Genomic DNA, 26836 nt, shown 5'->3' with positions numbered 1-26836 from the left:
TTACAGTAGGTCAGGAGTAGCTTTCCTTCCTGCTGAGTCCAGGAACCAGTGCCCACCATCAGTATGTGCTGTCATGGCCATGGCATAGCAGTAAAGCTGAAAAACAGCTGGAAAGTACAGAATTGTACTTGGGCATCAAGCAGTGAAAAGCATGGAACATATTTATGTAAGAGGAATGACATATAGAGCTACTCTGGAACTGAAGAATGCAACAGGATTAAGGAAAGCTTGTTTAATATGGCTGCCCACTGCACTGGACTCCTCCAAGCCACAGAGCCTTGCAGTAGCTGATGAAAGCAGGGGTGGCCTCCTTGCTACTACCTACCTTCATCAGCTGCTGGTGAAGCACAACACCCAGTTCACATCAGCTAAGCCTGTGGTACATCTTATCATGCAGAATCAAGTGCTGCTTTGACTGTAGTTGGGGGGGATGACAGCCCTTAAGTTGTGCTAGATTTCACTTTGGGCTAGTACTGATAATCATGTAAGAGTCACCATATTCACAGCAAGTAATCCTCAAGGCCATGTTTTATAAGGATGCCTATATAAACAGGAAGCATTCAGCTGCTCACATTGCCATGACTTCACACTGACATGGCACAAAGCTTCAGTTCTCTGATTCATTACCCAGGTGCACAGACTCATCACAGTCAGTTTCTCAAAATGCATGCATCAGGAACAGGCTACAGCCACGAGAATAGGGAAGGCAAACAGGAAAACACTGAAGAACATCCTTGGAGGAGAATAGGCTCAGAAATAAAGACATCCCAGATCACAGCTGCCACTGCAAACTCAGGCAGTGGTGCCAGGTGGCTGCAGAGGGCCCCAGGTGCATTCCTCAAACTGGAGGCTTGCCACTGCTCATCACAGTAACTGCTTAACGCAGTACAAGGCATCTACAACAGAACACTGCCCAGCTGCAGGGCAGCTTTTCAAATTGAATAGGGCAAGGATGGAATTTGCTGAGAAAGTCTCAGTGAGCTGGTAAAGTAAGGGGTATTTTCTTTTACTGTGATACATGGAAAAACACTTCAGGTAGAAGCATGAAAACCATGCTCTGCTCTGGAGGGAGTGGGTCTACTTCTTCCCAGAATGCCTCACACTGCTATAATAGTGAATGCAGCAAGAATGAATAAAATTACTTTGCAATAAATTGACACTGAGGCATTGCGCCTACTGCAGCAGGTTCAAGGGGCATATTGAAATTAAGGCAGGAATTTACAGCAAGATGAGTGAAGCATATAGAAATAACACTCACTGCCCCTCAAACAAGAAACGTTGATATGAAGGATATTGTTTGACTACCCTGCCACACACTAGCTGCCACTTAGAGAAACTGGCACTGAAGATGTTCTACAGCATGGGCTCAGACTGATTCTCTCTTTAGCATTTAACAGAATGGTCTCCCAAGTAAGCTGGGTATAGGTGTAGTTAAGTTTGCTATAGCAAATATTAGAAAAACTTCTCTTTCAAAAGAGTGGTATCTTGAGAGTTCTGCAAAAGGCTTGGTGACTATGCTCAATTTAAAAATTAACAGTGCCAGTAGCATTCTCAGAAAAGTAGGTTTTCATCTGAGTTTTTCCAGCTTCATAGCTAAAAGGTAGACTGGGGCAGCAGCATAGGTTTTGCTAGCTTGTGAACCTGCTCAGATGGTGATGCTGTACATTGGTCACAGAGCCAGCTTGTAACACTTGGCTGAAGCATGGTGTTCCTATAGACAGCACCACCACTGAGAGCACCTGCTGGTGCCCACAGAGAGCATCACCCTCATGTAACCAGTGCTGGTTCTGCCATTACTACCAAACACAACAAGTACAATTCCTAGTTGCAAACCCAACCCCAGAGGAGTGTGGCAGTGTCAATCTTTCTGATGGCAGGCATCTAAACTGTAATTGGATCAAACTCTTCAAGTATAATCCACCAAGTACACAGCTCTTGCACTTCACCTGCAGGTTGAAAAGGAAGCCAAGCAGATGCAGTATTATTGCACCTTGCTCCTCTGAAGTGTCACTTCTCTCCATAACCTTGTGCAAGTAAGATGAGCAATACATTTAGCAAGAAACCTCACCATAACATCAGTGACTCTGCTCCTCAGCACTTGGTGAGAACCATCCCTGAAAAGCTTTCTTTGGCTTTTACCTACAGACAAAACCACCAACTTAGCTAAATTCAGGCCAGCTGTACCAGTAGAAGTGATTCAGTACTTACACAGCATTTCTCAATCATTTTCTAGTGACAAAAAATAGGTGCAGGATACTTTGTACGTTGAATAGAGGTGTGCAAAAAGTGAATACTACTGGTGTTTTGTTCATCATGAACGATAGTCTACTACCTACTGCAGATGTCAATTTGCTGTTAACTTCAAGAGCAGGAACAGTAACAGAAACCCTTTCCACCTGAGAGTCTACAAAGTCCCGAGTCAGTTGCTTCCAAGACCACCAATGATTTACAATACACCTCTAGGCTTGTTGCCTATGCAAATTATGGAATTTACAATATACACCCTCTGAGCTGGGCACAAACCCCCCCAATCATTGAGTATGCTTTGCAATACTTTTATTTTCATGCTTTTCTCACCAAGTACCTTCAACAAGACCAACAAAAACAACAACAAAAAAATCTGCTCTACTTGCAGTTTTCTTGAAGAGCCCTAAACAAAACCAAATATTCCCATCCCACTCAGATGATGTATTTGAAACTGAATGTGCTATCGCAGGAGAGGCGTTTCCCTTTGCATCTCCCACAGAGGTCCTGGCGGTGGGGCCTCTTGGGATCCACGTGGCGCATCTTCACGGGGCAGGTGCACCGCGTCTGCTTGCAGCTCTGAGGGAGAAGGCGGCGGTCGGTGCGGGCAGCCGGGCCCAGGAGAGGCCGGGCTCGGGGCAGGGCGGGGTCCCTTACCTGGCAGGTGATATCCTCCACGCGGTACGGGTTGTAGGACTTCTGGCAGGTCCGGCAGAACTGACGAAAATAGACCTGTGAGGAAGGCCGGGGTCAGTAGGAGGGCGGCGGCGAGAAGCGCTCGCCGGGGCAATCCGAGCCGGCCCTACCTTGTTGGTGCCCTGGACGCACCAGACGTAGGCGCTCTCCCAGCGGATGTTGCAGGCCTTGCAGTGGTAGTACCCGTACTTCTGCTCCAGGAACTGCCGAGGACAATGTTATTCGACGGTGCGGGCGCCTCCCGGGCCTGCCCGGCCCCGCTCTGCTCCCCCACGGCCGACACTCACCTGGAAGCGCAGGCGGGTATTGCCCGCCGACGACTGCTGCTGCTTCTGGGGTGAGGCCGGCGGCTCTACCGGCTGGGCTGACGGCTCTGCTGCCCCTGCCTGGGCTGACGCCCCTGCCTGCCTGGGCCGACGGCTCTGCCGCCCCTGCCTGGGCCGACGGCTCTGCCGCCCCTGCCTGGGCCGACGGCTCTGCCGGCTCCTCCTGGCTTGCCTCCGACGCCGGCTCCGGGCGGGCGGCCGAGCGCTGCCCGAGTGGCTCGGCAGAGCGCTGCTCCAGCGGCTCGGCGCCAACCTCGGGGGTCTTCTCCCAGCTCGCCCTCACGGCAGCCGCCTCCGCCGCCGCCCGCTGCTCTCGCGGCGCGGCCGGCTCCTCCTCGACGGCCGGCGCCTCGTCCTGCTGCTGCGGCCGCCGCTCCGCCTCCGGGCTCGGCTCCTCCAGGAAGGCGGTGAGTCTGCGGGACGCCACGGGCGAGTAGACGGCGATGGTGCGGGGGAAGCGCACGGCGCGGGTGTTGGTGGTGGCGGGGCTGCCCAGCTCCTGCTCGCGCTCCGCCTCACGGGGCCGCGGCGCACCGGGGCGGCGGCGCAGCAGCGTGCGGGGCCCGAGCGAGCACTGCACCGAGGCGTCCTGCCGCGGGTTCACCTGCACGCCCACCTCCTTGGTGTTGGCCTTGCGGAGCCGCGGCGTCAGGTTGGGGTTGACCTGGGACAGGATGGCCTTCAGCTGCGCCCGCTGGTAGTTGTCGAAGTACTCGGCGGCCGCCTCCCCGTAGCCCGAGAAGTAGCTGCTGCCGCTGCTGCCCCGCGGGCGCCAGCCGCCCGCCGCCCCTCCTTTGCCCTTGGGCGGTGGGTAGTGGTAGTAGGGGTGGTAGGCGGCGTAGGGATAGCTCGCCATCGCCTCCTCGGCCATCGCACCGGACCCAGGGCAACCCTCGGTCAGTGGCCTTAAATACCCCCGGGGCGGGGCCCGGCTTCCCTCGCCCCCGACCGGCGCCGGCCTTGCGGCCCCTTACCATCCCCAGCTGGTGCGCGGCCTTGGGCCATCCCCCACCCCCCTCAGAGCTCCCCAGCTGGGCCTGGTAGCGCGGCTCTTAATTGCCTCCGAGGGAGTAAACACGGGAGAACACGGGTTTGGTTTGGCTTCGCCATGTATTTGTGGTGACAACAATGAGAACAATGCTTTTACAGCAGGTAGGAGGTACGGAGAGATACATGCTATGTGTTTTTTCCTGTCATCTGAACTGACACTGAGTTGGTGTTGACTCTGTAGAACACTGTTTTTTCCTTCTACGCATTCCTGCTGCACTCAGCCAGGCAGCAGCCTCCTTGCATGAAGTTTTACAGTTACTGGTTTGCGTCGCAGTGATGCTTTTTCCTTTTTTTTTTCTTTTTTTCACGTTTACTTTCGACGAAGAACTGTCATGGTAATAAACACGTATCACCTTGTACAATGGGAGTAGCTGGAGAAACGATAGAGGCTGGGCAGCTCCACTTGCACAGCAGCAAGCACAGCCCCAGCCTGGTTGCAAGCACAACACACATTCATGTCTCTGGGAGTTACCTCTTTGTCCTGCCTAAAGCGCTGTCTGAGTCGGCTCCATCTGAATGGAGTTGTGCTCCTCTGTGGTCACTGTGCCATATGAAGTATCAGCTACCTCCTCTTCCTTCAGCTTCTTGTAGGAAATATCTGTGTCTTCCTCTTCACCAAGTGCATCTTGCTTGTAGCTGTCTTTTCCGTACATCTTGTATGCCAGCACAAACAGTCCCGCTTCTGCTGACTGAAAAAGCGCATAAAGCAAGGGAAACATGTACATGCTCCCTATGAGCTCCGGGGAGAAGGTGAGTTTTAGGATGGCGGTGCAGAGCTGGACGTTTTGGCACCCTGTTTCCAAAGATACTGTTCTCCTGCAGTGTGGGGGCATTTTAAAGATGGTGGCTAAGCCGTATCCCAGGGCGTACCCTGCCAGAGGCATCAGCACTGCAATGGCGTAGACAGACGCAGGAATCTGTGCCAACAGATCTGGGCCCAGCATGGTCCCAGTCAGGATGAACAGGACCACCAGAGTCACCAAGAGGGACCACAGGGAAATCTGGCAACAGATAGAGACGTTGATAAACAACATGAGGGCTATTATTTTGAAAGGATAAGCAGGTAGAGGCTTGCTAAAGGATCTAAATGGCAAAACATGGTTGCGCTGCCCTTCCCAGGTTTGCCTCTGGCCTGGGATTTTGGTAGTGTTTGATCATATCCCAGGAAAGGAATGGGTTGAGGTCATCCTCCATCATTTTGCTTTGGGATGACTTGCTGGGAAACAAGAGTCAGGACTTGTGCCTCGTTCTTCCTTTCTCAATTAAGCTAATTTAGTTGCACATTTTAAGGAAGTGTAGCTGTGCCTGCAGGTTGGTTTTGCCTGACCTGGGTGCAGCAAGAGTGGGGAGAAAGTAGGATGTCACCGAATGCCTCTGCTACAAGGTCCAGGATGCCTGCCGGGGTAGAGCACCACGCTGCCCTGCCTCCTGTGTGCTGCCATAGGGAGTAACCTGCCCTTTCTCTCGCTTTCTCTGTCCTACCGTTTTATTTCAAGACGGTAAGTCTTTGTATTCCACCTAAGTAGTTGAATATGCTTATGTGACACTAGCACCGGTTTGGAGAGACCACAATGCTTACTGCCATCGGCTCCCGGCCCCCGGGGCCGTCCCCGCTCCTTCCCCGCGGCGTGGCCGCCCTCCTCCCCTCCGGGCGCCGTGCCTACCTTGACCAGGAGGTCGGCAGCGCGGGGGTGCCGGTAGCGGATGAGCACCCCCAGGCCGATGGGCAGCAGGGTGCTGCCCAGCGTCAGGCTCACCGCCCCCAGGGGCAGCAGCTGCACCACGGCCGTGTTGATCCAGTGGCGGCTGTAGATCCAGAGGCAGAGGGGCATCAGGAAGAGGGCCAGCAGCGTGGAGGAGGCCGTCATGATAATGCTGCGCCGGGGGAACCAAATAAATGCTCCATCACCGGCTGCAGAAGCCGCTTCCAGCGGGGGTTGGAGCTTCCCAGGGTTGCCCCCCGGCCGGGCACCTCTCACGGCAAGAGCCCACTCGCTCCCCTCTCTCCCCTCTCCATCCTCCATCCCCTTCCCCGCTCCGGCCAGGGCACGGACACGCAAGCTTTTTAGGGAAGGAGGCAGGAGGCGTGGGTCGGGGCTCTTGTAAGATCCTCCACGGGAGAGGCAGGAGAGCAGTGCTGACGATTCCCAACGCTCCGTGCCCGCCCGCCCGTCCGTCCCGGCTCCACCGGCGGCAGATGCCCAGCGAGCCCTCCCCGCCTCCCGGGGCCGCCGCAGCCCCCGGCCGGCTGGGGGCGAGGGGCAGCGGGGCACCTACCTCAGATTCATATCCCCGTCGACGAGCACCGACATGAGGTTGGAGAGGTTGCCCCCGGGGCAGCAGCCGCACAGCAGTACAGCCACGGCCGCCACCTCGTCCAGGGCGAAGATGAGGGCGAGGAGGAAGGCCAGCAGCGGCATGGCCACGAATTGTCCCAGCAGCGCCAGCAGCAGCCCTACGGGCCGCCGGAGTTGCTGCCCCAGCTGTCCCAGCTCCACGGCGCAGCCCAGCCCGAGCATGGTCACGCAGAGCCCCAGCCCCACCAGCACGCTCAGGCCCTGGCTGAGGGAGCGGTCCCCGAAGGTCTCGCCGCCCCCCGCCAGGGACCCGCCGTCGGGGCCGGCGCCCCCCGCCGCCGCCGGGGGCTGCGCGGAGCTGGCCATGGGCTGCGCGGCCCCGGGAGCCGCCGGCTCCCCGCCGAGCCCCGAGGAGAGTGCCGGCGGCGGGGCGGCCGTCAGTGCGGGACGCGGGGAGGTGTCGCCCCGGCGGGCGGCGGTGCCCGCATCCCTCCCCGGCTCCGCTCGGAGCTCCGGGCGCTGCCGATGCGCAGCGACCGCGATCGCCGGCTGCCTGTCTGCTGCAGGCGCCGCCCGCCCGTCCCCGGACCCACGCGGGGCCACCCCCGGCGTGGGCGGTGTCTCGCTGCCGCCTCGACGGCGGTCATCGCCGGCCGCCAGCGCCGCCCGGGCACGGCGCAGGGAAGCGCAGGCGACAACGGGTTCGCGGCCGCATCCCCCGCTCCGGTGAGACCCCCGGCAGCCTCTTCTGGAGGCAGCAGGGCCCGAGCCTTCCAGCGGAGGACCTGAGGTATCACAGGATTTACTTTGGTGTCGGCATTACAAAAAGGTCAGTTAGCGTCGCAATGTCATGCGATGGGGGTGGGCAGCACTAGACCCCTCTGCCGAGGGATTGCCAAGCTCGTTCCCTCTCCAGGTAAGTTGCCATTGATATGAAGGTTTTGGAATGTGTGAGGAAGGATGGAAAGCCCTTTTACGAAGTCGAGAATGCACCACTTTCTGCTGGTGGGGACCCAGAAACTTGTCAGGAGAGGTGATACCTTTTAAAGGGTAGTTAGTACACATGAAGGAAGCAGGCAAGCTCAGAGGCACACAAATATTCAAACCAGGGTAAGACACATAATCCTTCACCCAGAAATCACATCCAAGGGCAATTAAACTGTTTTCAGCCATTAAATTGTGCTTACAACATTTGCTTTTCATTTAATAATTGTGTGTCACTCTGTTCCTTCAGAAGTAAAGTGCTGTATAGAATGTCCAAATAGACTCACAAGGGCAGGAGCTCCTGAGAGAGGAGGGCAGCTTCCCAAGGCAGGAGATACGTGGTGACTCTCACTCTTGGCACTACTATTGGCCTTGTCTTAGGAATGTAACTCCTTCCCTCATTCGCCCATGGGGTTTAGAGGGGTCACAGCCACCACTTCACATTACCACTCCTGGGTGAGGGTAGCTGATTCAGGACAGAGCATCCCCAGGGGCTGCCCCTTGGCTTCTGTACTTTGTGTGTGGCTCTATTTCTGCATGGAGCATTTCAGGTCACAGCTGAAGAAGAGCACACTGGACGTAAGGAGACAGCCTGTGGGAGCTGCCCTGACTGGCTGCTTGCCTTAAGCTCCATCAAAGAACAAGTTTGGGTAAAATTTTAGGTTGTCCTGGGACTCAAGTAGAAATTATTGGTGGCTTGAAAGAAAAATGGACGATTTGCTTATTAAACCTTTGGTTGTTTCTTGGGGCATGGGTGATACAAGAAGTGCAAGTAGTACCTGGTGACAAAATCCTGGAAAAGCAACTTTGCCAAAATGATGCCAAGTTCAATACTGTTCTGCCTGTGTTTGTTTCCTTGCCATTAGCCTAAGAAGAGCTCAGATGAGATCTCAGGGAAGATGAGTCATCAGAGCTGAACAACCAAATAGGATCCAGATTACTTTAGTTCATTCATATTTTTGGCCTCCAGAGGAGGAGAGCTCAGGATCTGGTTGGCTTTTTGAGCCAACAGCATCCTCTGGATTTAATTTTCTGGTTTGCATACACAGAAGAGTGCTTGCAGTGTATTTATTGTAGTCCATAAAGTCTTACCCCTGTTATGTCTTATTCCATCTGTCATGTAGCCAATTCTTTGCTTTGCAACATGCAGGTCATTTGCTTATCATACCCCTCCTGGTTTGTAAGAAATGCCCGGGTGTTCCCTGTGGTGTAGCTGACCAGGGATCACTGTGGGCAGGCCCAGAATGGATCCACTGTGTGAGCACAAGAGGGCTGCTTATTGAGCAGCCCTCCTGCTTTATCTCTGACTGCCACTCCCCAAACTCCCCACTGCAGCAGGGCTGGCCACAGGAAGATATTTTTATATCATAATGTGTGGCACCTATGGTGCAGACAGTTACAGGAGGAGTTCCTGGAAGCAGATGCAAGCTCTTTCAGAGCCCACCCAGTCAGCATAAACTTCAGTTTCAAGGGACACTGAACTATAGTGGGAAAATGTCATGAATGCATTGCAACAAATCAAGACCTCTTGAGATTTTTTTTTATAACTTATCAGCTAAAATTAAAGTTGAACTCTTGGTTTAAAAATAAGCAGTGAAGCTGCCTTCAGGGAAAGCCAAGTCTGCACCCAGCCAATCAGTTTTGCAAATTGTCCATCCACAAAGCGCCTCCACTCCAAGTGGGCACCTGGCATATTTTCACATGGAGCATTCAGAATTAAAAAAATGTTGTACCTGCTGCTGAGCATGGTTCTTGTCTCTAACTTGCTGCAGGCTTTTCTGATATGTCATAATGAAGGCACAGTCTGGAGTCTGGAGTGATGCTGAGTAGTTTTGCAGGATCTGGCTGTGAGGCAGCCAGCTCACACATAGTGAACACCTCAATATATCTACATCCATGGATAATTCCTTTCTGCTTTCTTTAGGGGAGGGCAGGAGAAAGGATACTCCCTACCCTGCTATTACTGGAAGCCACAAATTGAATATTTCAGTATAAAAAGACTTGACAAGTAAACCTGATCATACATCATTCTCAATTATTGTTAGTCCTTCTGTTGAAAAATGGGTAAGAGTTAGCAAGAACAAAGAAGAGGGAAGGAAAGGACCACTGAAATATGAACTTGTCGTAGTTTTTAACTTTTATTAAAATATTGCCTTACAATAATCTTAGAAGAGGGTTGATTTCCACAGAAGAGCACTTGTGCTATAAGCCAGTCTGGAGAGGGAGAAGTCTCTCAAAACCAAGGAATTTTGTTTGCTCCTTTGTAACAGGATTTTTGTGCCTTCCCTTTATTCAACTAGAATCAGAGGTGAAAAATAGAGGATAAATATGTAAGGAATTCTAATAGTACTGTAAGGAATGAGCAAAGCAACCTTGCATGTTTACTCAGTAACTGCTTCAGCACACTGCGTGATGTTTCAATCACTTGCTTCTCCTGAGAGAGATTAAAAGCATCTTGCATAGCTCAGGACTACTGCAAAATTGCAATCATTGTGTTTATGCATCCTCTTGGTGACCCCCAAGGGAAGTCACGGTGGGTGTTATCCACTGAGCTGAATTTGGGGCAGCAAGAGGAGGTTTGGTGTGTGCCTGTCGCTCTGCAGGCTCTAGAGTCTCAAGCAACAAGGGTTGGTTTGCAAATCCCAAGTGACTTAAGGATAAACCAGGGTCTTGAAAGCCTAAATCCCAAACATGTTGTGTGCATGCTGTAGTTATGAGCACTCCATAAAAACAGCCAGTGGGGCTGGGTAAGAAAGCAAAGGGTGGTCACTCTCTCTTTTCCCACTCTTCCCATTTCAGCTTGATACCCATTTCAGCTCCTCCCGCCCTGGCTCCCGCGCGCTGTGCCTGGGTCTGTGGGAAGTGGCGTCACCCTCCCGTAAGTCATGCTCTGCCTCTCTGCTGTCCGTACCAGCTGATTTGTGGAGCTGTGCTGGGTGTTTGCAGAGGAGGAGAGGCCTCTGAAGGATAGTCCGGGAGGATGGAAAGCTTTCAGTCAGCACCTTAAGGCAGTGGTGCTACTGAAGATGCTGGGACAAAATACTGCAGTGAGAGTTGTGGAAGTGCCTTGAAAGTGTCCGGCTGGCTCCACAGGCACACCAGCAGCTGTCGGAGTGGTTCGGGCCCTCCCCGGCAAAAAGAGGAGAATGCCCCGACCTGGTCCGAAGCGAGACAAATCCAAGCTCCAGCAAAAGGAGGCCGCGAAAGGATGGTCGAGAGGCAGGCAGGTTCCAGCAGCGGGGGATGTATTAGAGGGAAGGATGAACCGTACAGAGTCCTAGGGAAGCTGCAGGGATCTGCCCAGAGGGGCGGGGACTGAAGCAACTTATAAAGAGGGGCCGGGGGAGGGGGGAATAAACCCGCCCCCCCACCAATAACAGAACTACACAACATAAATGATAGAGCATGACAAGCAATTAAAGTAGAGCTTGGGTGGAGACTTAAGGGATTGCCCAATCACCCTCGGCCCCAGATGGAAGATTCTGGGGCTAGGGGAGTGGGCAGAGGGTGACGGGCAGGGGGGTTGTCTTGACAACATAGGAGGGGTCAGGGGGTAACTACAGAAACCAAGGAGGGGTTTACAGAATGACATAAAACTAGTAACAAAAGGGCGGGAGTTACCAAGCAACTAAAAGATTGACAGGGGTGGCTTAGGAAAAAATGGGGGCGGGAGCTCGGGACAGGCGCCATATTAGGTACATTAAACCTAATATAAAATAAACTTGAATCAGGGAATAAACTTGAATTGTACAGAATTCTTGGACATTGAACAATAAAACAGAAACTTGCAAACCGGCTGTGCACGCACACACCAACAGAAAGTGATGTTCAGCTGAGACCTAGCAGGAGCAGTTTCTGATTTCCAGGGGATGTACAATCCCTTCATTACTTGCTATGCACCTAGGCTATGGATAGAAATAAAATTAAAGACTTAATAGGGCAATAATCTTTTACCATGGGAAAAAGAAAAGTCTTTGCTGTTTCCTTGAATTAAAATATTTCTTTATCATGTCTTCTGTGATCCCCTACATGCAGATTAGGGTAATTTTGTGGTAAACTCCATGAAATGCATAAGCTTGATCTTTATTTATAATGTAGATCCAGAGCACTTATTTTTGTGGCTTAGGAGAATTAGGAATTGGAGCCTAATTGTGCAGAGATATTTGTGCTTTTGCTTGTTCTTCCATGGTTATCTTTGTGCTAGGAAGGATGCGTCACCCAGTCCTTAGCTGAACTAGGACCTGTCCCCACTCTGTCTCTCAAGAGTGGCAGCACACAGGGGACTTGGCACCTTTTGTCACTCCCACCCATAGCCCACCCTCACGGAGCAAGCAACTGTCAGATCTTAGCAGATGAGTGACTTTATCCTTTTTTAAAATTTTATGTTGTTTGGGATGTTGTTATGTTGTTGTTATGTTGTCTGGTCACTAAACAGGTGAGAAAACACATTTTGGAAATAAGATGAAGCACTGAGATCTGTGCAATTCAAGTTTTTCCCAAGAAACCTCCCCAGCCAGACACAGGCAGAAACTGCTTTGGTGAGGATATGCTGATTGATGAAAGTTGCTCCTGCCCCAGGCTGCTTGTGTGTCACACAGAGGCAGAGTGCAGTTGTACCCTGTAGGTGGAGAAAACACAAGAGTCATGGGTTTCCTGCTAATTCATTGCTCCTGCAGATGTCTGTAGTGCAGAAGCACTAGGATAGATCTGCCTTTTCTGCCTCCCAGGCTTTTCTGCTACTGTTCAACATGACACCTGGCCCCATTGCAGCACTGTTACGTCTCATCCTGGGCTTGTTTATCTTCAAGTCTCCTCTGTCCTGTCCTTAGCAAGGTGCTGCTGCTCAATCTTGCTTGATAAATCAGCATCTTTTAGTCCATGGCCAGCATCCTCAACCAGTCCCAGGGTCTGAATTTCAGGGTGCAGAAAATTAGATAAATGTCCCTTCCTCTCCTCTTCAGCAGCAGTCATTCCTGTGTCCCTGTTGTCTCCTCTTAGAGCTGAGAGCCCATCAAATCATCCTTGCCTTCTCCTGGCTGAGGTGGCAAAGGCATCCAGGCACCCTCCTCTGCTGTGCTGTGTCTGACTCTCCTCTCCTCTGCTGTCTTTGTCGTTTCTCTGTTCATGGGAGTGCTGTCCCCCTTTTGTCATGGGTTCCTCTTTCTAATGATGCCTGTTTCAGTCCAGTCCTGCTCTGTATTTATGCCTGCCTTGGGAGCAGTGCCCTCTACCAAGCAACTTAGAGCCTCTGAGATTTTATTAAATTGAAGTGGTGTGGAAGGGAAGCAAACATAAGCCTTGTTACATGGCTGGGCAATCTCCTTTGTGTCCCTCCTATACATTCAGTCTCTGACCATATGGGAACAGAGCCTTTCACTGAAGTTTTGGGTTAGCAATAAATGGCAGAAATTATTAAAATCCTCCTGTTGCACTTGGTGTTCTCCCACATTTATTTTTAAGATGTCTTAAACCATTAATCAACAAGTAAGTGCATGATGCCTCAGGTCGCAGTGTTCCAGCACTTCATAATTTGAACTAAGTGTATAAGGCTGTGTGATCTGCCTTGTAAATCAAGAGGCCTTTTGCCAGCCATCCCATTAGAAAAGGTCTTCTGATCCATGAAAAGAGATGAAATCAGGGAATCATTGAAGGATAGTTTTGTAAATTGACTGCTGACAGTGAGTTGTTTAGGCAGCTGTATCCTTAGAACTGTAAAAAAATTACTAGCAGCAAGTTTTTCTTTAAGCAAGTAAATGCCTTTGTGTGAGGTACCGTTACCCAGATTCAGATAAGAAAGGATTCTGCCTCATTCACTATTCCCTTTTGTTGTCATTTGATCTTTTTCTGGAGTTGGAGTATTATCAGAATTAAAATGAAAAGTCGTAATAAATGACCTGATGACTAATGCATGCGTTGGTCCAGAAGAGCCAAAATTATCATCCTGCCCCATCAGATAGGGACAAGGAGGTGCGATGAGGATGACTCTGAAAGCACTGGATTCAGATTTAAAATTCAGTGGTATTTTGCACTGCAGGCACAGGCTCTTACAGGCAGGTGTTCAGAAAAAGGCATGTCTTGGATGTCAGAGCTCTGACTGACCTCTCCAAGAGAGTCACAAACAGCCTGCTCAGCACCTTCCCTGATGGTGTGGGGGACCCCACTGTGGTGTGTGGGACCCTGATGGCTGTGGACATCAAGGCTGGAGAACACAGTGATGATGGGATGTGCACAGCCTAGTAAATGGTGGGACTTCAGAATGGATGTGCAGTTGCATGTCCAGGTCCAGCTGGGTTTACTTGGCATCCATCACCTCCTTTTAATTTTCTATGTTTGAACCTGGGCTTAGGGGCATAAATCAAGAGAGGTAATGTGGTGGTAGATCACACAGATGTGGTTTTGTGCCTATACAACCTACAATTTGGGTCTTGCATAAAAGCCCAGATCAGAGTAAATGACACCAAGATATTGTCCCACAGATTAATTTAGTTGTCAAAAATGTATAAATAAATACATTTAATGCCACCTATAGCAGCAGTTGTGTCATAGAGTATTCATTGAATTGAAGAAAGACACCCAAAAGAAAAATTACATCACTCACCTGCCAAAGCTTTCTCCGTATTAAAAGGAATCTTAATGGCAAGCCCCGTGGGAATGGTAAGAATTCATAGCATTAATATTCTGTATCTCAGGTTACACACAAAAATTATCTTTGCACTCAGTTACCAACCATTTGTATCATGCCATCAAAGGTGCCTGGATGCAGACTAAAGCTGTTTTGTGCTAGCATGGCCATAGAATAAAAATGCTTCTTGTCCTGCTGCCAAATTTTTACCAGATATTAAAAATGAGTATCAGTAATGCTGATCAGCAAATAAGGAAGCCATTCAAAATAGGTGCACCATTACCTAAATTAACTCTTGAGCTGTCTAGAAAAAAAATGTTAGGGAAATGGGGAGAAATAAATCACAAACATAATAGACATCTCTTAATACTTGTCTTAGCTAATGTTGTATATTAATCCTATGAAAATAGCCTTGACACAGTGTTATGTGCACTTTTAAAACCATGGTGAAGCAGAACATTTTTGAATAAACCACGGTATCAGTAGAGCCTGTATGTCACTGCAGCTGAGGCAGAGGTACTTTGGGCTTTGTATGTTTGTTGATTTTCCAGAGAGATGAAAGCATGAATGTCTTGATCAACAAGATCTTTTATTTCCTTTCTGTGGTGCCTAAACAGAAATGCTGGGTATGAAGCCATGGGAATGTTTGTTCCTGCCTGGGGTGTCCATTCTACCACTAGCTGAGAGTAATCTCTCTTTATAAGCTCACAACTCCTCAGAAACACAGTGGGTTTAAGCTGCTGTAAAAGAGATTGGGATTAGATACTGCTGGGGCCAATAAAAGCCGTGGTGCTGAAGGCCGGATGGTCCGGGCAGGCAGCAGTGATCTCCCGGGAAAGGCCAGGCGAGCATCTCTGCGGCAGCGCGAGCTGCAGCTGCTGCCTTGGCTTTGGGGTGGCACAGGCTCCTCCTGGCCCTGCTTATCTGGCTGCCTGGTACCTTGTGCCCTTTAATGTGCCCTTTAATGCCCTTTACCTGCGTGGTGACACCTGCTGGTACCAATAGAACCTCGCGTCTCCCTGGGGCGTAACTGCGGCAGGAGCTGCTGGCAGCACCTTCGGGATCGCAGGCTTCTGCCCAAGCTGGAGACGTCAGGTGCGGTTCACAGCCCAGAAATGAAGTCTGTGTCCTGAACTGCTTGCAAATTTTATTAAGCTGGCAGCATCTTGCATCCTGCCTGCCAGAGAACGAGCCTCAGACAGAGCTGTTCCAGATTGGATAGTCAGCGGAAGGAATAAAAAGCGGTCAGCCCCTTGCTTCAGGGTGAAAGAAAGAAAGACAAAAGATTGGAATGAACATACACAAAAGGGCCACCATAAGAGCTCCTTTCCTCTGCTCAGTCCATTATAAGAAAGCAAAATATTAGCTATATTATTAAATTAATTTTAGGATATTAAAATATATCAGTTACTAAAATAATATAAATAAACATATAACATTTATTTCATACACACTGTTTAAAGCATATAATTTCTAAATAAAATATTTGAAACATATAATGTACATGGGTAATCTAAATGCTGAGGAAGTTTCAGTAGGAGATTCTTGCTGCTGGAATCAAAGCTGACTGGAACCAAAGGAGTAGGTGCCCACAGACATCTGTAAGGTGTCAGTTCTCAGTGTTTGCACCCAGCTGTGAGTGGTATCATGTAGTAACCCCAGGCCCATGAGGGAAAGTCCACTCAAACAAACCTGGCCCAAACCTCTCCAGGCAAGGGAGACCTGTGTAGGATAGAAGCTGGGGATGGGCAGGAGATGACAGAGTCACCACTTCCCATGGAAATCCAGAAACTCATCCTTGCAAAACAAGTTGCTTCAAGCTAACACCAAAAAGTCTAAACAAATCCAGATCTCAAATGCGAGGTGGTAACGCAAAGCCAGCTAGTCAAGGGACCTTCCCTGTCCCCAGAGAGTTTATTATCAAGTGCAAAGATGCAGGGTCATTACATTACCATGGTTATGTACAGAGGGAGAATTTATACATGGGAGTGATTAATTTGCATGAGATCATGCTGGACATAGTGGCAAAGCTGCACACTGGCAACAAATGCACTAAGCTCCAACAGGTACCATACTCCTGAGGAGGCAGCATGTACAGTGTGATCCTTCAGGACAAAACAATTCTGTTTCTCTACCACTGCCAAACATCTACAGAATCAATTTTCACTTGTAGCTTCTGGAAGTGTTTTGAGTGGTATTCCTGAGACCCTGCCTAGGACCTGCCATAAGCAGTGAGCAATCACCTCCAGTCTCTAGAGACGCATGAATCCTGCTCCCAGAGAGACTCTGCAGGGAGGATGGCTGCTGGGCTCCTCCAGCAAGCAGCAATTTATTGTAAGGGCTTCTTTAAACCCTTTGATTCAGTAGCAAAGGAAAGGTGTCCAAGCATATTTTCTTTTCAGGTGGAGAGGCTGTCTCACAGCTCGTGGCTGCTCCCTCTCCCTGCAGCATGCTGGCACTCAGCATTAGCATCCCAGGCCTTTTGACATTCAAGACATTTTTGGCAGTGATCTCAGCCTTCATTAGATAATGAAAGATATTATCTGAGAACTCAGAAGGAGATTTTAGAAAGACCTTAAGTAACCAAAAATTTAATTTTGAGGGATAGCAAACAGTAAGAGCCGTTGGCCAGCCAGGCAGGGAAGCACTAATATATGAGTGCAAATTTCACTGTTGCTTGTGCAAAAAAGCATGTGACAGCTGAGCTCTTCCCGGGAGATTTCTTGGATCAGATGCCAAAATCTGGAAGCCCTGAGAAGCCAAGCTCTGCAGAAAAGGAGACTGACCCATGCTCCCCGTTGCAGAGTAGTAACAGCATCAGTTTGCAGTCACTGCTGTTGTCCCAAAGCAGAAGCAGTCCTGGTGCAACTCAGACTCCCCAACCCATCCAGGATTTCACAGCCATGCTAGTGGGAATTGGTGGCTCAGCAATGCACTTGGGTTGTTCAGAGGCTGCTCTGGGGGTTGGCTCTACTTGAGTGCTGTGCTAACTGCCACAGCAAGAAGAGGAAGGGTGTATGTCTTGTGTAATGCATGCAATCTCTGAGTAGCTCAATACAAGCCTTTGTGCATCCCACAATCTTGAGGTGTTGCTGTGTCACCACACATTTAGCTGGAAAAACCCAGACCAGTAGGAAAGTATTTCTGAAATACTAAACAATTTAAGGAGCTTTAAGTCCACGTGACACTGAGTAAAAATTTCTAATGGGGGTGTTTCAGACTCCTCAAGAGGTGTTTTTTATGGCCTGCTGTGTGTGGCTTCATCCTCCCTCAGACTAGGGCTTTCCTGGCATACATGCAGCTGTTAATTACATTCAGGACCTTATGGACAATTCAGTGAAAGCTCAGGACAATGTGTTGAATTGAAGCTGAACTAGACCAAACCTGGGATGAAAAAGCACAGTGAAGGCAAGATCACCCTCTAGTGTCTGAAGAGTCCTGGGTAGGAAGCAGAGAGCAAGAAGAAAACCCTGCAATAGTTAATAGTAATAAAAGGCAAAAAATACAGGAAAATAGAAGGGCTAAAAAGAGTGCAGATAGGGGTTATAAATGTAACCTACCAGTGGTAGGTTACATTTCAAATTTTGAAAGAGAGTTTCTGGTAGGCAGATTTCAATTACTTGTTTGGGTAATTAATGCTATTTAATTATCTTGACAGTGAGAAGGATGCAGAAAGTGAGAGCACACAGATAGAATTTGCTAATGAAAACATCTGAGAGACTTCAGTGTGGCGGGCAGCACAGAGAAATGGCCTGGGCAGGGAGCAGGGGAGATGGTCTGAGTCAAGGCCCTGAATAGGGTACATGGTTGGATCTCCTTAACAAGAAACACCTATTTTTGAACTTCAGTTCTGCCATTGAGGCACTTGGGCCAGGGAAAGGAGTCTTAAACTGATGTTGTACCTTTGTGAAGGTGGGGGAATAGGGTACAAATCAGTAGAGCCTACTACACTGTAGCAAGTTTTGAGCAGTAAGTTGTGAAGTGGCTTTTTAAATTGTAGGAACAGAGTTTGTAGTAATTGGGAGTGGGGCTGGGCTGAGCCTCATCCCCAGTGGGTGCAGCTGTGAGGAGCAGGTGAGCAGCATTGACAGCAGTGAGCCATGGAGTGCCCAGGTGCACTGACCAACCACCAAAGGGAACAGAGGGAATACAGTGCAATGTGTGAACATGAGGGGGATAAAAGGCTGGGCTAAAGAATAAGAGCACATGCTTGCAGCCTTCTGAAGTGGGATGGTGTTACTCTGTATGGGCAGACACTTGAAGCCTTCTGCTGTGGTTTGGAGTTGCTGTGTATGGGTTAAAGCCTTCTGACATTGTATGATGTGCTCTGTGTATCATGGCCATCTCAACTGCGACGTGTGCGGTGGTGTATGCTGCAACGGTAAATGGAGTTTTCCGTTTCTTCCACTGACAGTGGATCACTGGGCAGGTGAGCTGGCACTGGTGGCTGGATGCAGGGACATGCAGAGAATTGTATTTCAGTCCCCTGGGCAAATTTTCACATGGGGATAAATTGTAAAGGTGAGAAGTCCACTGTATATCAAATCCCTCTGTTCTGCTCTGGCAAAGGTAGCCTGAATTTGCCAGACTTTATCAGAGCCTTGTGTTGCCAAAAGCTGCTTTATTGCTGAGGAAGGCTGAGCTGGGCTTGGGTGCTTTACCAGATCCATGATTTTAAGCAAGTCCCTTTAATATTCCTCCAGTATGTTTGTGTGTGGCAGACATCTCTTTGTGAAAATCTTTTCTTAGGATTTTTCCTGCTGGAGCTGAGAAGTTTCAGCAACAAGATATCAACAATGGTTATCTGCTGCTGTGGAATGCAACAGGTCCGTCTGTGATTGGCTCATCTTGGATGTTTATAACTAATGGCCAATCAAGGGCTAAGCTATCTCGGACAGAGTCTGAGAGAGCTGCTTTTGTTATCATTCTTTCCTATTCTATTCTTAGCTTAGCCTTCTGAGGAAACCTTTCCTTCTTTTCTTTTTAGTATAGTTATAATGTAATATATATATCATAAAATAGTAAATCAAGCCTTCTGAACATGGGGTCAACATTCTCGTCTCTTGCCTCATTCAAGAACCCTTGTGACCACTGTCACATTTGTGTATGTGGGCCCTGCCATTCACGGTGATCCTGTGTGAATGGCAGCGTCAATAGTCACTAAATCTTTGTTGATATTCTTTTAAAGGGAAAATAAAAATCCCTTGACTCTGACATTTACAATAGGAATTATCTGCTCTCTGACATTTGAGCTCATAAACTGAGGTCAACCAAATTTCTGTTCTTAACTTACCCTGCTGTATCAGACCAGATATGAACTGACTGGCTGTCCCTTCTTCTAAAGAGCAGCCACCGGCCCCTCGCTCCCAGCACGTGAGACAGGAAGCCTGGGAGTCATTTCAGTGATGATGGACTGAGCCTCAAGAAAATAAATGAGCATCCTTGGGAGTGTATGGCAGAGCAGGGAACTAGCTGAGGGTCTTCTATAGCCCACTCTTGCACCATTATGAATTATTTCCTTGAGCCCACAGGCATTCAGGAGGTCCGTGTGCACTGAAGCAGCAGTGCTGGCCAGGCAGCAGCCGTGCTGGGTGCTCTCAGTGGCTGCTATGGCAGTGCAGCCGCACCCTCGGGGGAGTTTTGGGCGGTGCCGTGACCCTGCTGCAGGCGCTGCGTTTGCAGGCAGGGGCAGCCTGTGGCTCAGGAGCTGCCGGTTCTGCCAGCAAGGCTGGCCCCGCGTGGAGGGGGATGCTCCGGGCTCTTTCCTGAGGCTGTGTGATGGTGGTGGTATCACACTGCTGTCTCTGACATGCAGGCATGGTTTTAAAGGGATGAGAATCAGGACGAGGTTTTCATGACTCCTTTGAAGCCAGGTCACTTGAAGCAGCATTAACAGTGGTTTTCTGTGTCTGCATTAGCCTGGTGGGGAACAGATGAACAGAAACAATATAAGCCTGCCCTGGGCTCAGTAGTTGGGTGAATAAATGTAGGGGTAAATGGATCACTGTGGAGCTCAGAAATACAAGGCTAGGACAGGAGCTGAGGCAGAGCATGAAAAGGAGAGGCTATGCCTGATCTCCTTCTCTTTTCTTTTTCTTTTGAGAGGAGACTCAAAATGGTAGCAAGTGCTTCAATGAAGTTTTTATTTTTAAAGGAGGAGAGTGACAAAGATAAAATTATGGTGGCACAATACTCTGTCCTGCTGCTCATCATTAAGACAAACAGCTTTGAACAAGAACACTTACTCTGCCTTTAATTTGGCATGTATTGGGATCAGTAAGCCAGCAGCACATTTGGCCTTTTCCTCTGCTCTGAACAGAAACCAAACTCGCTGTAACCCAGAGCTTGGTCCAGCGTGACTTTCTCCTGGCAGCATTTTGGCACTCGTGTGCAGCACAGAGACCAGCAGCAGCGGTACAATTTGCACAGCAGTGTTAACCCTGCTGAGTGAAAGGCAGGCAAGGATCAGTGGGACAACTAAGCTTTGTAATGGGTTGTGGGTTTTGTTTGCTGATAATGTCTGAAGGGAAACACCCTAGAGAAGAAGAGAAATGGAGGAGACTGCTGGGGGTTACAGTGCAGTGATGCTGGTGTTAGAGCAGGGCCCCCTGTCCAACCCAGCAGCTATGTGTCAGTGCCCAAGGCAGGGGCCTGGGAAGAGCAGGAGACTGGGGAAAGCCCAGCATGCTGGTCCTGTACCCTGACCACTCTTCCATCACACCCCAGCTATTTCCTGATCACATTTGTGGCTTTAAGCAGCCAAGGCCACACAGAGTCCCAAGTCAAGTCTGATGACCTACTCCCACATTTAAAAAGCACATTTTTCTCTTGGGCAGGGCAGAGGTGGGGAACAATGCACAACAGAAGTGTCTTTATTCACCTTCTGTTACTATGTGGAGTTTCCATGAAAAAAATCATAGCCTCATACCAGCTACCTCCACTAGCCTTGCTACTGGAGGAGAGTGGAGGTAGCTGGTATGAGGCTTCTGGAGGTCATATGTTGGGTGGGGGACCAGTAATTTGTCTGACATTAGTCCAAGCTGTTTGCACTAATGAGGTTTTTAATTAGCCTGTCATAGCAGGGCTGTGAAAGATTGCAATTTTCCAAGTCCCAAGAAAATAATGGCAAAGAGAATGGAAAATTATATATAGTCTGTATTCTGTGTGTTGTGCATGATAACCAGCAGCTGAGTCGCACTGGGAACCACAAAGTCACCTTCTCAGTAAGGCAGATCCCACTCCCCCCAAAAGGTGTATTGGCTTGAGTCTCCCATACTGTAGTGCCAAGGGAAGCAAGCTTTTAGGGATAAACTAAAAACAGCAAGGAGGGGGAGAACATGCTGGGGGAGAAGGCATCACATGCCACTGGCTTTTAAACTTTACTGTTGTTAGTGATTAAAACTATTATTTTACTGTATTTACTGTTTAAGTTACTAAAGCTATTTTCAAAGGAAAATGGATTTACATTATTCTTGTTGCTTTCAGGACAACAAAGCTAGTGAAGAGTCTGGAGCACAAGTTCAAGTTGTTGTGTTCTAGTTTTAGCACAAGGAGCAGCTGAGGGAGCTGGGGTGTTTAGCATGGAGAAAAGGAGGCTCAGGAGGGACCTCATCCGTGTCTACAACTGCCTGAGAGGAGGTTGCAGTCAGGTGGGGATTGGCCTCTTCTCTCAGTCAGTGACAAGAGGACATGGCCTCAAGGGGAGATTGTGTTTGGACATGGAATTTTCTACACAGAAAGGGTGATTAGACATTGGAATGCACTGCCCAGGGAGGTGGTGGAGTCACCATCCCTGAAGGTGTTGAAGGAAAGATTGGACACGGCACTTGGCTGGTTGGAATTTGATGATTTCAGAGGATTCTCTGAGGATGATTTAATGTGATTCTTTGCTTATGCTGCTGATGATGGAAGCTCAGATTACAAGTATCTTCCTTTGTTTAGTCTGATGAAAGATACAGTATACTTTTGTCCGCTGAGAGTGCCACACTGCATAGAGATCTCAGGCATTCCAGTTTTCAAATCTAGTAGTTTTTTTAAAATTCAGTTCATAACAGGTGGATGATGCACCAAGTTAAAAAATTACTTTGCTGGTAAGAATTAATATTTGCTACCTATTCCTTTAAATTTTTTAAATAAATGCTGAAGAGCTACAAATCAGCTTAATCACTACAGTTGTACTTTGTGTCCTTCTAAGTGCTTAACGTGGTCCCAGGAGAATTTATCATTTAGTGCAAAGAGGACAATGACACACAGGACAACTCTGTGTGGTATCATAGCTGAAAACAGTTGTAAAAAATCTTGTGGAGACTGAGTCAGGTGGGATTTGCTCCTTTAACTCTTAGAGCCAAAAACATCTTCTTCACTGGGCAGTTGTGTGTAAAATGCGGGTGCTCCCGAGAGCAGCTGAATGCCAGCGTCACCTTCCTGAAGTGTACAGTGAGTACAGACAGGCTGCCTGTAGGTGTCAGACTCAGACTGCACATGGCATAAATGCAAGTCAGGAGCATATGGGCCTTTTGGTTTGTTTTTCAATCAAAGCAACCTCACACGTTGCCTGTTTTAGTTAAAAAATAAACATTAAATCCAAAGTTTCTTCTGTTCCAATCAAAAGAGGGAGAACTGCAGACAATACTGCTGACATGGTCATGTCCCATACCTGTTCTAATGGAAATACTTTTGAGAAATAAAAAAGGTAAGTTTTAAATTATTGAATTGTGCACTCTGCAGCCATCTCAAGACCAGCAGCATCAGCATTTTCAGCCTTCTGCCTCTTCATATGCTTATATTCTTTTTCCTTCACCGCTGCAATCAGGCTGCCAGAGGGGAACACACATGAAATGTAAGAGGACCCAAAGGAGCTGTCACACCTTCTCTCAGAATGAGAACTGAGAAAAATACTATTTCTAATCGTCAGTCTTGCAATACTGTAATGATACTAGTTATAAACAACAGTTTAATATAGAAGAGTTTGTTACAGAAACCAACTAAAAGAGAAGGGCAAAAGGCTATTAATTACCAGATTTTGACACTGCTCTACTTTCCTGAAGGAGTGGGGCAAATGGTACTTGACTGCAGACTAAAAAGTGACAATACCTTTTAGAAGTAGCAGGTCTGAAGCCAGTTCTCCATAAATACATCAGTTAACTAGGGGGGAAACATTTGACCTACTGGCTTAATTACAAAATAGGGGACTATGCTGGGATAAAGGATTAGTTAGAAGTTTTATAGCTTTAATTCTGTTAAATTTAAGTGGCTACCAAATAGAATTAAACCTGCCCTTATTAATACCAAGACAAAGATGGCATTCACATTACTATTGAATCCATTGCTTTATAACAAAATGCAGATTACAGAAAAATACCAAGTTCAAAACTAACTTCTTGCTTGTATGTGAGCCAAAGATGGAGGCATTCATGTAGAAGGTAGATAAAATGTGTACTTATCTGTTCCAAGAGGGCTTAGTAGGTACACTTTTACATGGGTCAATTTTCTGCTAAATTCCAGAATTTTCAAAAGTAAAATTTTTTTTCATGTGGTGGTCTGAAGTCCTGAAAAATGGAAAGGCAGGCTTGTACAAATCTCTCTGGATGAAAATTTATAATACAGTTTTTCATGTGTGTCTGAACTATGCAGGGTCCTTCTGGAACAGAGGCATGAGTCCACCTCTGTCTGTCAATGAAATCACAGACTTTACCCAAATACAGTGTTGTACTCAGTTCATGAACTACAGTAGGCAGAAATTAATACTGGTAACCTCTAAAAAAGAGAATACAGTTCCTGAAAAACAACCCAACAAACAAGACAAAAAAAACCCCTCTAAATTTCTAAAAGATTTTAAAAACACTTTGTTGTAAAAATAATGATCCAGGAAGTATTTTGTGGTAAGAATATTTTATATATTTTTTTACACTTTTAACACTTACAAAAACATTCAAACACAAAAAAAAATTAAATAACTTTGGGAGCAGAATAAATCCTTCTGCCTACACACATACATCAATTCCAAGCTGTTGGCACAAAAAGTAATCCACATTCATAAAACCCTTACTACTATATCAAACATAAGTTAAGTAAATCATAGGCACTATTTTATCAAATCCATATTTCCACAATTCTGCAGTAAATCTCTAAACACAGAGCCCCCCATGATTTCCTGATATCAATGAACTGGTAATGCACAAAGGCTTTCTAGCAAACAGTCTGTCTTCTCAGGAAGTCATTTGCTGTATTTTGGGGAGAATAGCAGAGAAAAAAATCCCTAAAAAACTCAAGCTGAATTTACCCAAGCAATGAATTACTTAACTTAAGGAAACGTACACAAGTTTGATGCAGCCATGGTAAAACCCCCAATATTGTCACCTAAACTGACTTTCAAAATTTGTAAGTCAAGTGAAGTTTGATCAAATCCATCAAGTTAAATTCCCCTTTCTTCAGTGAAGACTGCAGCACTGATTTGTACAATGCTGAAATATTAAAATTCAGGCTTTACTGAGAATATGCACATTTGATCTAGTCCTGTTTTCTGCTGAACAGTGCTGTGAGATACATCCATTCCCTGTACCTGCAGGTGACTCAAGGCTGCATTAGTGGTATGCACTGCTCTGTACTGGTGAAAAGGTGGTTTCTGCTGCAATCTGACAATTACAGTATATTTGACACCCTGACTTTGAGGTCAGCACAGATCATGGTCTGGTGTGTGAAATAACCCATCAACCCAGAGCTTGCTTGAGTAGTTTAAGTTGCAAGTTAGTCTCCACTCCTTCCTATTTGGTTTCTTCCAAGTCAAGTAGTATTGAATGGCTTTTCATCCAGGAATATGTTAATGTTGGCCTAAAATTCAAGTGCTAGAATTTCAGGATTAGTTATCCTCTTAGTGGTGGGAGCAAAATACACCAGCAGTCCCAAACTCAGTTACTAATGGGGTTGAAGGCTACCTACCGTCCAATCTGACTTGTAGTGTTTGTCAATCATTGCACAAAGGATTCACATTCTCTTACTTCATCAACTGTACATCCAAAATATTGAAAAACCTTCAAACAAAATCCCTTCCACTTAACTAGTCCCACTCAATACAACTTTAGGTACAGATTTTTGTATGATGTCTTCCAAAACAGGAAACAATGGTTCAATGCTAAATATATCAGTTGTTCTGAGCAAAATGTATTAGAGTAAGTCAGAGCCACCAGAGGAGTTTAATAGCTTGTAAACAGACATAGCAGGTTTCATACTCTGTTACCAGTAATGTAAGATACACATATGTAAGGCAAAGTACATATTTAAACACACTTACATGGGCAATATCTTTTGTAAAAATATTTACAATTTAAAATAAACCAATTTAAGAAATGGATGAAAGTAAAAAAATAGGATACAGAAAACTCCCTCATACCATGGAACATCACCTAAATGAATATCATTTGGCATCAAGAGTCAACTCATTTCCTTAAAATTTGTATGTTACAAGTGCATAGTTGTGTTTCCTTCTCCTTAACTATCAGCATTTACAGTTGCTGCAGGCTGCATGTATAGTGGTATGGTATTAGAATAAATCAAAATTATCACTTGCTCTTTTTTTTGCAAGGAAACCTGCTATAAAAATTTTTCCTCAAATAGCAAGCCATGTGTTAAAAATGTGGCTACAATAATGAAGGCCATCTTTCCTGAGACAGGAATTTAAAGTTAGAAAGATTGTACAACTGATACTAAGCCCTTTTGGCAATCAAGCGTAGGAGTAGGTAAAGCCAATAAATCAACATAGAAAGATGCAATCTATACTATTGCATTGTGTGTGTCTGCTACATTCAAACCTTTTAATGCAACAGAAGTCATGGCTACAACTCCCTGTCCTGCCCAATCCTCCACAGTAGCTGCTGATTCTTCCTGCAGTACTGAAGGACAGATCCAGCCCCAGTTGGTAACTCATACAATTGCTAAAAGCAACATCTCCCTAGCACTGTAGCAGTCTGCAATCAGAACGTGAGCTCTGATTCATGTAGCCTTGTTTCAATAGTACATATTCACCAATCTTTCTGCTGAGTTAAAGCGGGCTGAATATGAAGTTTTGGATGATGTGTGTTGATAGTTATCCTTGCTGTTTTTCAAGATGGGCATTTCTTTGGCATTCATTCATTTTTGCCCCGACATTGGCCACTCTCATAAATGCTCATATTGATAACATTTTTAGCAAGCAATAAAAAAGCCCCCAGAACTGATAGCAATTTAATGTAGAAGTGATTGTATGACCACCAAACATCTGATGTTAGATGTCATTAAAGTGCTGCTTTATAATAATCTCTGCCAGTTTGTGCTAATTAGAGACAGAGAGGTTTGGAATTTTTACAAATTCCAAGAGTCACATCTGAACAGTTTGTTTAATCAAGCTGTCTTTTTGCCTGGTGAGGAAGTATCCATGAGCATTGGAACTCTGCATTAAGCTGTGCAGATCAGTAGCAGCCATCTTTCCAACTCTCATCTTTCACGTTGCCATATGTCTTGGGAGTGGGTAATGATCTAAAATGAAATGAGATGTTTTTCAGTTTCATATATAACTGTTCAAATCTCTATCTACAATACATAAGAATTTAAACATTTTATAAATAACTGAAATATATACACTT

General features: G+C 47.2%; 3 protein-coding genes across 6 annotated transcripts in view; all 3 read right to left on the bottom strand.

Annotated features, from left to right (window-relative positions):
* Window positions 1-2679: 2679 nt before the first annotated feature.
* ZAR1 (zygote arrest 1) lies at window positions 2680-4137 on the bottom strand. Its single transcript, XM_030947498.1, has 5 exons — window positions 3520-4137; window positions 3228-3266; window positions 3051-3143; window positions 2902-2976; window positions 2680-2823 (listed from the first exon to the last, which is right to left on the bottom strand). The coding sequence occupies exons 1-5, from the start codon at window positions 4135-4137 to the stop codon at window positions 2680-2682; spliced, it is 969 nt and encodes a 322-aa protein (XP_030803358.1).
* A 253-nt stretch (window positions 4138-4390) lies between these two features.
* Window positions 4391-6979, bottom strand: SLC10A4 (solute carrier family 10 member 4). Of its 2 annotated transcripts, XM_030947874.1 has the most exons (4): window positions 6594-6979; window positions 5981-6191; window positions 4789-5317; window positions 4391-4687 (listed from the first exon to the last, which is right to left on the bottom strand). In XM_030947874.1, the coding sequence occupies exons 1-3, from the start codon at window positions 6977-6979 to the stop codon at window positions 4802-4804; spliced, it is 1113 nt and encodes a 370-aa protein (XP_030803734.1). In that variant the 3' UTR covers window positions 4391-4687; window positions 4789-4801. The 2 variants fall into 2 exon arrangements, with proteins under 2 accessions (XP_030803734.1, XP_030803733.1); XM_030947873.1 differs by having other exon boundaries at window positions 4391-5317.
* A 17114-nt stretch (window positions 6980-24093) lies between these two features.
* Window positions 24094-26836, bottom strand: part of SLAIN2 (SLAIN motif family member 2) — a 34429-nt gene continuing 31686 nt past the window's right edge. For all 3 annotated transcript variants that reach the window (XM_030947403.1, XM_030947404.1, XM_030947405.1), the window contains one exon: window positions 24094-26729. In XM_030947403.1, the coding sequence (XP_030803263.1) occupies window positions 26663-26729 (67 nt within the window). In that variant the 3' untranslated portion in view covers window positions 24094-26662. The remainder of the gene's footprint in view (window positions 26730-26836) is intronic.

The sequence above is a fragment of the Camarhynchus parvulus genome, chromosome 4 (genome assembly GCF_901933205.1).
Source record: "Camarhynchus parvulus chromosome 4, STF_HiC, whole genome shotgun sequence".
Lineage (NCBI taxonomy): Eukaryota > Metazoa > Chordata > Aves > Passeriformes > Thraupidae > Camarhynchus > Camarhynchus parvulus.
Note: the sequence above shows the minus strand (reverse complement) of the source record. Positions and strands in the feature narration are given on the sequence as shown.